This window comes from Camelus bactrianus, chromosome 32 (assembly GCF_048773025.1).
Source record: "Camelus bactrianus isolate YW-2024 breed Bactrian camel chromosome 32, ASM4877302v1, whole genome shotgun sequence".
Classification (NCBI taxonomy): domain Eukaryota; kingdom Metazoa; phylum Chordata; class Mammalia; order Artiodactyla; family Camelidae; genus Camelus; species Camelus bactrianus.
In genome coordinates this window covers 20,198,635-20,211,985 of record NC_133570.1, presented here as the reverse complement: position 1 = coordinate 20,211,985, position 13,351 = coordinate 20,198,635, and the positions used below count along the sequence as shown (strand labels likewise).

At 49.5% G+C, this 13,351-nt stretch overlaps 2 protein-coding genes across 3 annotated transcripts in view; both read right to left on the bottom strand.

The window, feature by feature from the left end:
- Nucleotides 1-13,128, bottom strand: part of OSBP2 (oxysterol binding protein 2) — a 115,524-nt gene extending 102,396 nt beyond the window's left edge. The window contains exon 1 of one of the 2 annotated variants that reach the window (XM_074356126.1): nt 12,990-13,128. The gene's annotated coding sequence lies outside the window, so the exon portion shown is untranslated. Of the gene's footprint in view, nt 1-6,508; nt 6,639-12,989 lie in introns of those variants that run through there. The other variant, XM_010951340.3, reaches the window with a different exon arrangement.
- Nucleotides 6,716-13,289, bottom strand: C32H5orf52 (chromosome 32 C5orf52 homolog). Its single transcript, XM_045513952.2, has 3 exons — nt 12,990-13,289; nt 10,866-10,974; nt 6,716-8,122 (listed from the first exon to the last, which is right to left on the bottom strand). The coding sequence occupies exons 1-3, from the start codon at nt 13,265-13,267 to the stop codon at nt 7,925-7,927; spliced, it is 585 nt and encodes a 194-aa protein (XP_045369908.2). The 5' UTR covers nt 13,268-13,289; the 3' UTR covers nt 6,716-7,924.
- Nucleotides 13,290-13,351: the final 62 nt, after the last annotated feature.

Below are 13,351 nucleotides of genomic sequence, written 5' to 3'. Positions count from 1 at the left end.
GGTGGTCTTACCTGGAGAATTTTGTGAGCTCTGGAGTGCAGAGGCCTACCCATCTAGGTATATCCCATAAATACAAAAGAGGGTCCTCAAATTTCAGTATCAAGGAAAAGTGATTGCCTCGGTGACAGTGGGTAGACAAGTGGCACCTGGGGAATGCAGTGGCGGTCTTGCTTTTCATTTATTCCCGTTTGAACATTTCAAATGTCTTAACTCTGTGTCTGTTTCACCTATTCAAAAAATTCTTTCAAGCCACCCCAGGGAAGCTTAGACATGCAGTTTTCCATCTCCATCTCCCTGGAATTCTGAGTCAGTAGGTCTGAGATGGAATCCAGGAGCACGCATTTTAATGAGCTCCCCAGCAGTTTCTGATGTGGGTGGATCATGGACCACACTTTGATGGACAGTGATGTGGAGGGAAAATTGTGGGCTTTGAGAGTCAGATCCATTAAGGAAATCTCAGCCCAGCCACTCCCTAGCTGTGGGACCTTTATCCACCTCACTGAGCTTCCTCTTACTCATCGGTAAAACAAGGATAATAATCCCTACCTCACAGGTTGAGAGTAATAAAGCATGTAAATAAAGCTCATTTGGCATAGTAGGTGCTCAATAAATGTTCTCTAGTTATTCAACTAGAGGGTGTTCTGTGAAATGTTGGGTGAAATGAATTAAACAGAGGCCAGAGCAGTTTGATCAACACCATGTTTTTCATGCCTTTGAATTTAAGCATTTGGGGTGGGGAATGCAAGCTCCATTTCACCACAGCTCCCACTGCTGCCTAGTGTCCAAAAGCCAAGAGCACCTACCTCTCTGGCCCCTGAAGACATACGAGTTGTGTGATTACCCCAAGGGGTTAGAACATAGGTTCCTTCAAAATGTTTAACTGGTTTCTAAAACGTTGAAATTGTAACGCATGCACTATTCAGAACTGAAGTATATGGCGTATACAACGAAAGGAGAACTCCCCTCTTCTTCCTCTCTGGGGCTGGTGAGTTAATAGCTTCTACACATCTGTCCAGAAATGATCTAAGAGCACAGGTCCTTAAGGTGAAGTTTACGGTCTTCATAAACTATGTGTAAATTTTAAGTGTCAGTGCCGATCTGTGTGTTCTGTAGGTTTTATCATAATCTTAGAGGGGTCCATGATCCCCCCACATTAAGAACCACTGACATGGAGACTTTTACCTCAGGGTATCTGACAAGCACCCATGGGTGCCTCCCATCTTGAGACCCAAAGAGATCCCACTGAAATAAAAGTATTAAAAATCTGAAAAGTACCAAACAGCAAAGAGAACTAGAAAGAAGTCTTTATTCAAGAAGTGTTCATTGAGTTCGTATCTTATGCCAAGTCTTCTTCTAGGCCCAGATGATAGAGCAGTGAAAGAAATCTGACAAAAACGCCTGCTCTCCTGAGGCTTACCTTTTAGTAAGATACAGAAATAAACCAAATAAATAATTTAGAAAGTGACAGATGCCGATGACTGGATAAAGAAGTTCTGGTGTACATATACAATGGAATACTACTCAGCCATAAAAAAGAATAAAATAATGCCATTTGCAGCAACATGGATGGACCTGGAGATCATCATTCTAAGTGAAGTCAGAAAGAGAAAGAAAAATACCATATGATACTGCTTATATGTGGAATCTAAAAAAAAAAGACATAAATGAACTTATTTGCAAAACAGAAACAGACTCACAGACATAGAGAACAAACTTAGGGTTATCAGGGTTAAGGGAGTAGGAAGGGGTAAATTGGGAGTTTGAAATTTGCAGATGCTAACTACTATATATAAAATAGATAAACAACAAGTTTATAATGTATAGCACAGGGAACTATAGTCAGTATCTTGCAGTAACCTATAATGAAAAGGAATATGAAAATGAATATATGTATGTATATATATAACTGAATCACTATGCTGTACACCAGAAATTAACATAACATTGCAAACGGACTATACTTCAATTAAAAAATTGTTTTAAGTCAACAGGTTATGGCAGAAGGTGGAAAGAACTAAAATGGGGGGGTTTATTCCTCAAACTGGTTAGTGAGCCCATGAGTGTCTTGTATTATTTGTATGCTGTACACATATTTTACAGTATCCTTTTGTATCTACTCAGCATATAACACAGACTCGCACCAGGGGCAGGGATGGGGCAGATAAGTTTGCAAAGTGCAGGTAACATTTCTCCCAGGCAGAAAACAGTATGTCTCTTCTCTAAAGAAACTGAATTAAATATCTGAGGTCAGCAAGGGCTTGCAGAGTGGATGTTGGCACCACAAAGTAGAGCCCTCCTGACTCTATTTATGATTCTGCCCGACACAGAGCTTCCAGCCAGATATTCTCATTCAGCAAAGGGATCAGAGGGAGGACAGACCCAACTGCGTAACAGCAGAGGAAACCTACACCAACTGGTTTTACAAGGCAGGCACTTGCTAAGGGACGCAGAGTAGAGCTAGAAAGCAGCCGACCTGGGGTTTGAACTGGGGCCTTCCTTCCAGATTTGTGCTCTTAACTACGTGCTGCCCTGCCTCCCACTTAGCTTGTGCATCTCTTGTCCTGGGTAAAATGAGACACAGGCCCGCATCTACTTTTGTATCTGTGGCCACAAGCTGACCTGGATGTCTCTGGCTTTGCTCTGAGCAGGAGTTGCTCCCATGCACTCCGCAGATATTTACGGAGCATTACACGTGCAGAGGACTGAGCCACATCTCAGACCCGGAGAATGGAAGGAAGTGCAGAGATCAGCCAGCAGCAGCCCCCTCCCCACATAGCTGCAGGTGGGAGAGCTGAAGCCCAGGGAATGGTTACTGGGGGAGGCAGGGGGGTCCAAGTCCAAGGTCTGCTCCCGGCTCTGCCCCCTCAGCCCTCGGAGTCCTGCAGAGTTCCCACGTCGGCAGCTGGGCCAGGCTCGGCATTGTACTCCCCGAGCAACATGTCCCACTTCCACAAGGGGCTGGTCTGGGGTGCATCAGTCCTCTTGCTTGTGCTGAGGGTCCCCAGGAATTAAATGCCTGGGCCTCCCTCCCAGACCCGGCACACAGGAACATGCCCTCCAGCAGATCCCGCCTGAGCGCACGAGCATCTGCTGACCCCTCGTGGTCGCTGTGGGATCTGTCCTTGCCCAGCAGCTGGGGCCTTCGTTGCACCTCTGGGACATTCAGCCCTGGTGACTTCATTTCTCAGATCACTTTACTACTACTCACCTCGTGAGGTCCTCCTTACAATCCCAAGAGGTGAGGAGACCAGGATTCTCACTCTCACTTGACAAGTGAGCGGCAGGGCCCTGGAACCCAGTCCCAAATGCACCACTAATTCCTCATCTGACCTTAGCAAGTCAGTTCCCTACTCTGCCTCTGTTACTTGTCGGTGAAATAGAAGTGACCTGCACAAAGCAACTCTGAGATTTCCCCAGCTCCCCCAACTTTCAGAGCTGAGAGGTGACTTGTCCGAAGTCAGAGAGAATCAGGGCAGAGGCACTCCCAGTCAGCAGGTCACCCCACTTCCCCACGCTGATTGGGAAAAGTGAGAGGTGTCACAGAAGACAAGAAAACCAGTTCTCCCACCTCTGTGTTCCACATGTGTGCTGCAGTGCCACACGGACAGGTGGATAGGTGAGCAGATGGATGGGTGGGTGGGTGGGTGGGTGGATGGGCAGGTAAATGGGTGGATGGGTGGACGGGTGGATGGGGCAGATGTGTAAGAACTCTGGGATCGCTCATAGCTGCAACTGTAGCAGCTACCTGCCTCCCCCATTCCGACAAGCCACCCCTATGATTCTAGCGGCCTAGCCCCTTGGCAGGCTGCTCCACCTGCTGGGGTTGCAAAGCCAATGCCCCTGCCTGACAGCCAGGAGCTGGGACCTGCCGTGAGGGAAAGCATCCAAGACTTCCTCTCTGCCATGTCACTGGCCACCGTGGTCAACAATGGCGGCTGCAAGGAAAGTCGGGGACCAGGGCCACACATGGGCATCCCTCACAAGGCAGTTCCTGTGGCCACCAATGGCTGATACTGAGGGTGGTACGCACAACAAAGCTGAGACCACCAGGATGGCTGGATGGCGTGGAAAGAGCACACCTTGTGCGTCTCACACCATGGCTCAAACTGAGGGACTCTGAGCACATTCCTTAGCCTCTCCGTGCCTTGGTTTCCTCACCTTAAAGGTGGGCATGATACCTGGAGAGTACTGCTGTGAGGACTGAATGAGGTCTGATATAACATGCCTTGCATGTAACAGGTGTCTGGTAAACAGAAGTGCCCTTCTTTTGTTCCAGGTCATGAAGAGATTCTGGAGAGGGAAGGAGTGAGACCCCCTGTGCACGCAGCAAGCTTTCTAAACTGGGAGGGGTTTCTAAGTACCCTGAGTAGTGATGTGCACGTGGTGTGACAGGGGTGGAGGGAAGGAGATGTATCTTCAGCAAGAATGGAAGGTTTGCTCAAACACACCTCATCTCATTAAGAGCATCATCACCTGTCTCCTGCCATCAGCACAGTTCTTCAGACACAAAGGATATTCCACAAAGACTTCCTGAGGACGAACTGAAAACATCTTTTCACAGCTAAAGGGCAATGGTCAGGAAATGGTCCTGTGTTCTGTTCTTCTGCCTCCGGGTGGGCATCTGCCTCATCTGCCTCCCACTAATGCAGCCGACCTCTATCCATCCCAGGATGGGTGACAGGTTCTCCTGAGCCACCGGGTAGAAGGAGGACCTGGATTTCAGTCCGGCTGCTATAACAGCTAACCTCAGGTAACTGATGTAACAGCAGAGGCTCCCACAACACCATCTGTGATGTCATGCCCCAGGGGCTCCAGGTCCCGGGCCTCCACTTCCAACTTGAGTGATCCAGACTGGGGGCTTCTCACGTGGCACTCAAGAGATGGTCCTCAGAGTGAGACAGGCTTGAGGGGGGCTCTGTCACTTACTAGCTCCCCAACCTTAGGTGGGATTCTTGCTCTCTGAGCCTCAGTTTCTCATCTGTAATACAGGGCTAATAAAATTACCTACTTTGCAGGTGGGGTATAGCTCAGTGGTAGAACATGCACTTAGCATGTGAGAGGTCCTGGGTTTAATCCCCAGTACTTTCCCCCCTCCCAAAAAAAAAGAAATGAAAAAACATTTAAAAATGAAGGACTTCAAGGAAATTACCTAGCCTCTCAGGGCCTCTTAAGGGTATAGCTCAGTAGTAGAGTGCACGCTTAGCATGCACGAGGTCCTGGATTCAATCCCCAGTGCCTCCGTTGAAAAACCAAATAAATAAGTAAATAAATAAACCTAAATTACCTCCCCGCTGCGAAAAAAAAAAGTAAAAAAAAAAAACAACTTTTTAAAAAAAAAATTCCTACTTTGTTGTTTGGAGAATGCAATGAATTATGTTTCAAAAGAGCTGAGCCTTCTGCCTGGCATCTGAGCGCTCAATAAATGTGAATGTGTCAATGGTTTTAATGACTGGAATGGGCTTCCGTGTGACTTCATTTGAACTAAGAGTTCTGTGTGTCTGTGTGTCCACTGGACTAAAGAATCCCTGAGGCCCTCCTTAGCTTCAAGATTCTATTTCTCAAATAATATCTTCCCATCCAATACTCCCACATTCTTCCCTCTCTGACTTTTCCTTCTTTTCAACTACCAACAATTAGGCAGCCTCTCTAGGACTTCATCACTTCTTGTTCTCTACTTACATGCACCATCCTCTGGTTGGGAAAATGGGAAGACTAAGTCCACACAATCTGAGATGAGTTAGTGGCTTATAAAGTGACTTAATTAGTTTGACATCCCAACTCCCTCACCCAACCCCCTTCCCAAGGGTCGCCCAGTCCGTTGGACCACAGGACAAGGATGCAAAGACCCTCTGCCAAGGCCAACCATCCAGGGAGAAGGGGGCATGTGGCCGGGGGCCAGACTGGGGTGAGGCTCAGAGAGGCTGCATTAGGAGAGACGTAGGAGGTGGGGAGTTCCCGGGGACAATATGAAAAAAGAGGGGCTGGGGCTGCTCTGCTGGTCCTCTGAAGATGCCAGGATCCCTAAAGCCTTTCTTTCCCCCTTTTAGGTACAGTGCCAAGGAAAAAGACTGCTGGCAACATGAAACAAATACACAAAATAAAGAAACACACCAAAGCCCTAGCAGCGGCGGATCCAACAGAAGAATTTCTGTTTTTGTTTTTGGCAAACATGAAGATGCTGCTGTGTAATAAAATTTAAATATTTGAAACCAATTATTACCATCGGTTGTGTTCGGCCAAGAAAACAGACAAGAACCCGTTTTGGCCCCCACTGAAAAGCAGCAGGTTCTCAAAGGAAGACCATTAAGAGGGAGAAGGGAGCATCAGGAACATCCGGCTCCCACCCCTGCCCCTGGACTCGCTGGTCCCCTCGGGAGGGGGGCTCGCTGAGGTTCCCCTGGAAGGAAAGCCTGCTGAATGTCCCAGCAGCAATGCCCGAAGGGTACGATGAGGGTGAGGACGAACCAAGAGGACTTCCGAAAGCCACCAAGAGGGCTGAGGTCATTACCTGGCAGCTGCGGTGATGCAGAATGACCACTCCATGCAGGCAACAAACCTGCTTCTAGTTCTCTGCCACTAACTTGTTGCATGACCTTGAGCAAGTCAGGTCACCTCTCTGGGCCTCAGTTTCCTCATCTGTAAAATGAGGAGACTTGGTTAACTTAAAAAAATACGTACCAGGCCCTTACTGAGGGCACTGTGCTGAAGCTGTGAGTAATACGAAAAGGAATGAGTCATTTATTCAAAAACCATCGAGTGACAACTCCAGTTACTAGGCACTGTGGTTACAGAGATGAACAAGTCAGCTTCCCTGCCCCCGAGACTTTCACAACGTGGTCAGGGAGACAGTGAACAAACGAGAAATGGCCAACTATATGCTCGGTGCGGACAGACGTGTAAGCACAGGAAGGAGGGGCCTTTTCCACCGGGGCCAGGGTGGGGGAAGTGGCACAGAAGAGGCTTGAACTGGATCTTGGGGGATCCTTGGCCCCTGCTCTCACAGACTGGACAGTGTAATCACGGGTTGGGACAAACACCCAAACATCTACCACAGGAGGCAGAGTGAAGCCACCACAGGTAAGCCAGGTTCAGAGGGGAGGGGAAACCAACATGGTTTAGGCAGAGGGGGTAGAGGGACCGGCAGGAGGCAGGTCAGAGAAGCTCTGAGGGGGAGGAATGGCATTGAGATGAGCCTTGAAGGATGAGAAGAGCTTCCTGAGAGCCTTGGGGGGCTGAAGAGGCATTCTAGGTGCGTGGCCTGTGCAAGTAAAGGTAAAATGTGGGGGCTGTCGGGGTGTAGCTGGGACAGCAGGCAGGCCGGGGGTGGGGGCTGGTGAGGCTGGACACTAACTGTAGGCATCGAGATGACAGTCATTGAAAATGACAGGCCCTGGGCCAAGCCCTCCACACCCTCAGGCCAGCTCTTGGGGGTAGGTGCCCTCATTACTACCTGGTTCAGATAAAAAGACAGAGGCTCAGAGAGGTTACAAAGTCACACAGCTGATGGATGGCAGAAATAGCCCTTAACCCATTTGCCTGATGCCCCACCCTGACTCCTTCCCACTGGAATGCCAGGCGAGGGCATCACTGAGCCCTTCCCACCTAAGGTACCGATGTCCCAGTGCACCTGGCCTGGCCCTGACTCAGACATGTGGGTACCAAAGGTCAGCCTCTGCCTCAACCTTAGAAGCCAGCCTGATTCAGCCCTTTCCAGTTGGGCAGCTACAGGACTATCAGGACAGCCTTTACCAGCGAAGGGGATGGGCCGGGACAAGAAATGTTAGAAGTGCTGAGGGGTTTTGTGCTCCGCTGTCCACTGGTCTCAGTTTATTGTTGTTTCACATCAGCATGGACTGACCGGTTTCTAGCTCTTCTCCCGTCAGACAAGTGTCATCACAGCCCCGGGGCAGCTCATCCACCTTGACTAGGGTGGCCGGCTTTTCTTGTTAGGCTGGACTTTTAATGGGACCTTGTGTGCTCGGATGCTATCCAGGTACTGGCGGATGTTCATGGATTCCCGTCTCCAGCGCCCCAGCTTTCTGAGCTGGTCTGCCATGAATTTTTTTTTCAGGTGGTCATACAAGTGGCCCATCTTTTTCTTGGTCTTGTCTGAAGCTCTTATCTTACAAAAAACAGAGGTGAGGTTAGGATGAAGCAGCTACTTCACAGGAAGAGAGGCCAGGGTGCCGGCTTGACCTAATATTCCATAAATAACTTGGCTCACAGGGAGCCTCATTTCCCCACTTGTCAAATGTGGGCACTGAGCTGGATAACGGCTGCAGTACCTTGTGACAGTCTGCTGCCTATGAGCCTGGTTTTGACCTTAACATCTCTGTCTGAAGACTGGTTGGGAGGAGGAGGGGGCAGTGGGGGAAGAGAAAGGGTGCCTCTTGTCCATCCCCTTCCTTAACTCCCATTTCCCCATCCCCACTGCCCATCTGGTGCTGTGGGAGTATTGTTGGGGACATCCCCTACGTCACACTGAGCTCTACTCATTTCTTCTAGGATATCATCTCTGTCCTGTCCCCAGCAAGACTGCAGCCTTTGCGAAAGCACATCTTTCATCTTACTCATTCATTCACTTATTCCAATGAGCTAGTTGTGGAGATGATACTACAAAAAATTGGCCACAGGTCTTCACAGCAACTACAACGTAGTCGGGAAGGTGGGACGCATGTGCAAATATTCCTAAGCAAGGCATGGAGTGATTCCCCCTTTCCTATGCATCAGGGTCTCTCAACCTCGGCACCACTGATGTATGGGGTGGGACCATTCTTCCTGAGAAGGTGGAGGGGCAGGGCGGGGGGGCGGCACATGGTAGGATGTTTAGCAGCATCGCATCCCTGGCCTCCACCTACTGGATGCCAACCACACCACCCCACTCTCCCTTGTGCCACCAGAACTGTCTCCAGACACGCCCAAGTCCCTGAGGGGCAAAGCCGCACAGGGTGAGAACTGTGGCGTAGATGAAGGGGTACCAGCCATCATCACTGTCCTCAGACTGCTGCTCAGAGGGTTCCCAAGACGCTAGATCTTAGCTGCCCTCCTTGAGGCTCTGAGACATCAGTGGCTGGCCAAAGCTGCCTCTTGCTCTAATGGGAGCACTTTTAGGGGGAGAGAGAAACATTGCCATACTGCCACTCAGGTCTCTCCAATCCACTGAGTTCCTACAAGCTGGGCCCTCAGCAAGACACAGTCTACAAACACAGAGAAGGCAGTCCCTGTCCCAAGGGAGAACGTCCTGCACCATGATCAGTCAGTCCCCGGTTTGCAACTCCACAGTGACGCACGGTACGACCTTAGTGAAATGACTCCATCTCTCTGAGCCTCGGTTTCCTGAACTATTAAATGGGGTAATAACACATAATGCACATTGTGTACCTAAAACATGGAAAGGCTCAATACAGCTTTAAAGGTGACCTTCTGGATGGCTGGAGGACAGCACATACCAAGCCAACTCAGGAAAGTTTTCAGTTATAGCTTAGAGATCTTCACCCCACTCACCAAAGGTACAATATCCCCAAACCTTCTGGTCATAGGGGTTGGCCCCCAACCCATCCTGGTCCTGTTAGTCTCCCACACTACCTGACCACAGTGACTGGGGCATGGATGGACCAACTAGAGTCAGCTGGTGTCCTTCTCCGGGATTTATCTAACTCGAGCAACAGTGGGAGCTCTCCGCTTCCTTTCCGGGCTACAGCCCAGGGTTTCCTAAGGCCATGCTCCCCAGGGACAGCCAGTCTGATGATGACAACCACGTGCAGAAAGCAGCAGAATAGGAGCTGAGAGGGAGACCCGAAGACACATCCAGTGGCACTGGAGCCCCTGCCATCTCTCACCCCTGACACCGGTGACCCTGCCCTACCCACCCTCCATCATGTAAACTCATCACTCTCCATTTTGCTTGAACTAGTTCAAGTTCAGTTTGTGTCACCTGCAACTGAGAGACTTCTAACAGATTTTACAAATGAGAAGAGTTCTGGAGGAAAAGTGCTTCCCCAAGTTCACATATAGCTGGCCTGCCCACAGCCAAGTCCACCCTATTTCCACTACTCCACACCACTGGAAGTTTAGCGGAGAGAGAAGCACCTAGGCCTCTACACTTCTTTTGGTCTTTGCAACCCTTAAGAGGACATGGCACCATCTCTCACACCTCTCCCACTGTTCTCAACATCAGAATCCCATGGGCCCGTCCAGATTTGGTCCTAGAACATGGAGGGGAGCTCAAAAGAGTCAAGAGGGGACAGCAGCTCAACTCTGGACTGTCTACTCTGCTCGAAGAAACGAGTACATTCTCAGAGTCCATCCTGCTCACTAGCCTCTTCCTAGTGCCCCAAACAATGCCTGTCCCAGCAGGCCTGAAAGATCCATTTAATGGATTAATCAGTTGGAGTCTATGGGGTGATGATGCTGTGGTTTCCCTCTTCTTCTGAGGGCTTTTGGGTAAACAAGTCAAACCCTTCTTGTCCATAAGCAAAAAGTAGAATTGCCTCAGTTCTCATGTGGAAAGTGGGGGATAATCCCTGAAGGAAAAAAAGGAACAAATTATGTTGATGCCACTCCAAGCTCTGGGACACAACAGATAGCAGGAATCTACTCTGGGCCTCCCTGAATAGAAGGGTAATGTGCTTTGAGGGAGGAAAAAAAAGCCACAAGAGCTAAGAGACATGAAATCCTCCTTGGCTCCCTCAGCCTATGGACAGCTGTGACACCTTGGGCCAATCAGTAATCCCAAGTCTCAACTACCCCCTCTGTCAAATGGGCTTGTATCAGAGCACCTTAATGACTGCCTACCACCTCTAAGATCTGTGATCATCCCCCAAACACACCCTAACACCCTCTAGTGCAAAAGCTTGTGACTTTACCTCCATCTCATAGATCCGCTGTGCACTGAGGTTGTCACGAATAATCACTTGGGATAAGTGGCTCTTGGGTAAAAATTTTTTCACTGCTGCTTCACTGGAATTCATTAGGCTGGAGCAGGGAAGAGAAGGTGGTACAGGCTCGACAGCGGGGGCCAGGGCTGGGACAGGACCTGATCTGATGGGGCCCTGGGGTAGTGGCTGGGGCTCCCCCAGGTTTCTTGGGAGAGGCACAGCTGTCATAATTATGAGGAGCAAGGGAGTAGGCCTAGGTTTCTTCCTGGAGAAAATGTGAGTTAAAAGGGTGTTCCTTGGATGTTAAGAGAAAAAAAATCATCCTGAGAAGGATGTAGAAAGTAACCTACAAGAGGAGTGTCAACAGGGACTCCAAAGGAGCAGTCATCTTATGGAAATGCAGAATGAAATGGGAGGTGAGGGTCTGAGAGGAAAGAAGCAAAGTCTGAGGGAGGAATTTGATGAATTTGATGGGAGTTGAGGTCGAGGAGAGGGCACTGCTTGAGCCTAGGACTGGCCGGATCTGGGATTTGGATCTGGGCAGGGGAGGTCAGAGGAAGCCGGAAAAAAGAGAATAAACAGTTTGGACAGAGTCAAGTTGGGTAATAGAGGAATCCTAAGAGAAAAGGGTTTGGAAAAATCTAGAAAAGTAAGGAAGTTTGGGGAGGACAGAGACGTGAAGAGACTCGGGAGGGTGAGAGACAGGATGGAAATGGAGCCAGGTGCTCCAGATGAAACGAGAGATGACGATTTGGTCAAAATTGGATACTAGCCATGGAGTTTTCACTTTTTGATAATTTGGTTACACCGTAAAGTGATTTTACAACTACATATCTTTAAATATTTTTGCCCATTTAAAAATAATTGCTCATAATATTTCCTTTCAAAAATTTGGAAACTATCTAAACATACCATAGGGATTTGACAGGACAAAACATAGGACAATTTTTAAAGAATAAAATATTTTGAAGGATTAAAATTTTTTTTTTCCTAATTCATTTTTAGAAGGTTTCGAACTGTGCTTTTATGAAATGTCTTTACATTTACAAATTAGTAGTTCAATGCCCTTTATTGCCCATTTACATTTTTTCTGACAGCAAAGACATGAGCTGATGGAAAAGGCTAGTTTGGAGATCAAGATGCTCACCTACAAAAGTCCCCCAAATCCTGTCAGGAAAAAAAAAAAGCCCTAAATACTCAAAGATACATGAAACAGAATAGATAAACAAGATTGTACTGTGTAGCACAGGGAAATATATTCAGGATCTTGTGGTGGCTCACAGCGAAAGAGAATATGGCAATGAATGTATGTATGTTCATGTATAACTGAAAAACTGTACTCTACACTGGAATTTGACACATTGTAAAATGACTATAACTCAATAAAAAATGTTAAAAATAAAATAAAATAAAATAACACTGTTTTGTCTATTGGGGGGAAAAACAAAAAAGATACATGAAACACTATTCATCCACTCAGTAGTGCACCAAACGTATCAATACTTCCTGGGAAGGTGAGGGGAAAGGCAGTGACTGGAAATATTCCCTTTCAAGTGATAACTAATAATCATTTTGAACCAAACTGCTTTCCAAAGCAAGCATCTGTGGGAGCCTGGAGGATGCTCTGAGGGGAGGTGTGAAACGGGAGAGGAAGGGTAACTGGGGTCTGTGGCGTCTGGGGCCGACCTGAGGGGGCCGGGGGCTTTCCCTGGGCCACTGGGGAAAGTAGCGGCTGAGGAGGGGAGTGGCAGGGCTGCGGGCACCTGGGCCTCACCAGGCTCTAAGGGAGTTCGCGGCTCGGCCCAGAAGGGACCCTCGGGGTACAGGACGTCAAGCCTGGGAGACCGAAGGGCCGGGGCGATTCGGAGGAGGTGTGGGTTGGAGGTGGGAGTTCTGGCCTCTCCCCGGCGTCTGGGCTGCGGGCGTTCAGGCTCCCGGTACCCCGGGGGTGCGATGAGCTTAGCACGGAAATCCAGACTCTCCGGGGTTCCAGGAACAGGTCGGGCTCCGAGGGGCCCGAGGCTCTGGGAGGGCCAGGGCCAAGGTCCCAGCGGCCGGCTGAGGGAGCGGGGGTCTGAGGGGGTTCGGCTGCCATAGGGCCCCGGGCCGCACCTGAAGAGCATCAGCGGCTGGGCGGTCCGCGGCCGCAGGAAGCAGATACGCGGCTGAGTCCCCACGTGAATGTCGGGGCGGCTGCCGAGCCTACCGCGCCAGAGGAAGACCGAAGCCGGGCTGGTGCCAGAACTGGTGGTCGCCTGGTCGGCGGCCGCATAGGCAATGGGCGAGCCTAGGTTCCAGGTGATCGATGGCCTGGGCTGCTGGCTAGCTGCTGGGTACTCATCTTCCACCCTCGAGAGTGTCTCAGGAGTGAGAGCCAGTTGGGGATCCATGCTCACCGAAGGCGCGCAAACGCGGAGTGAACCCTGCGCAGGCGCAGAGTGAGCCTTGCGCAGACACGGTGCGCAGACGCGGGG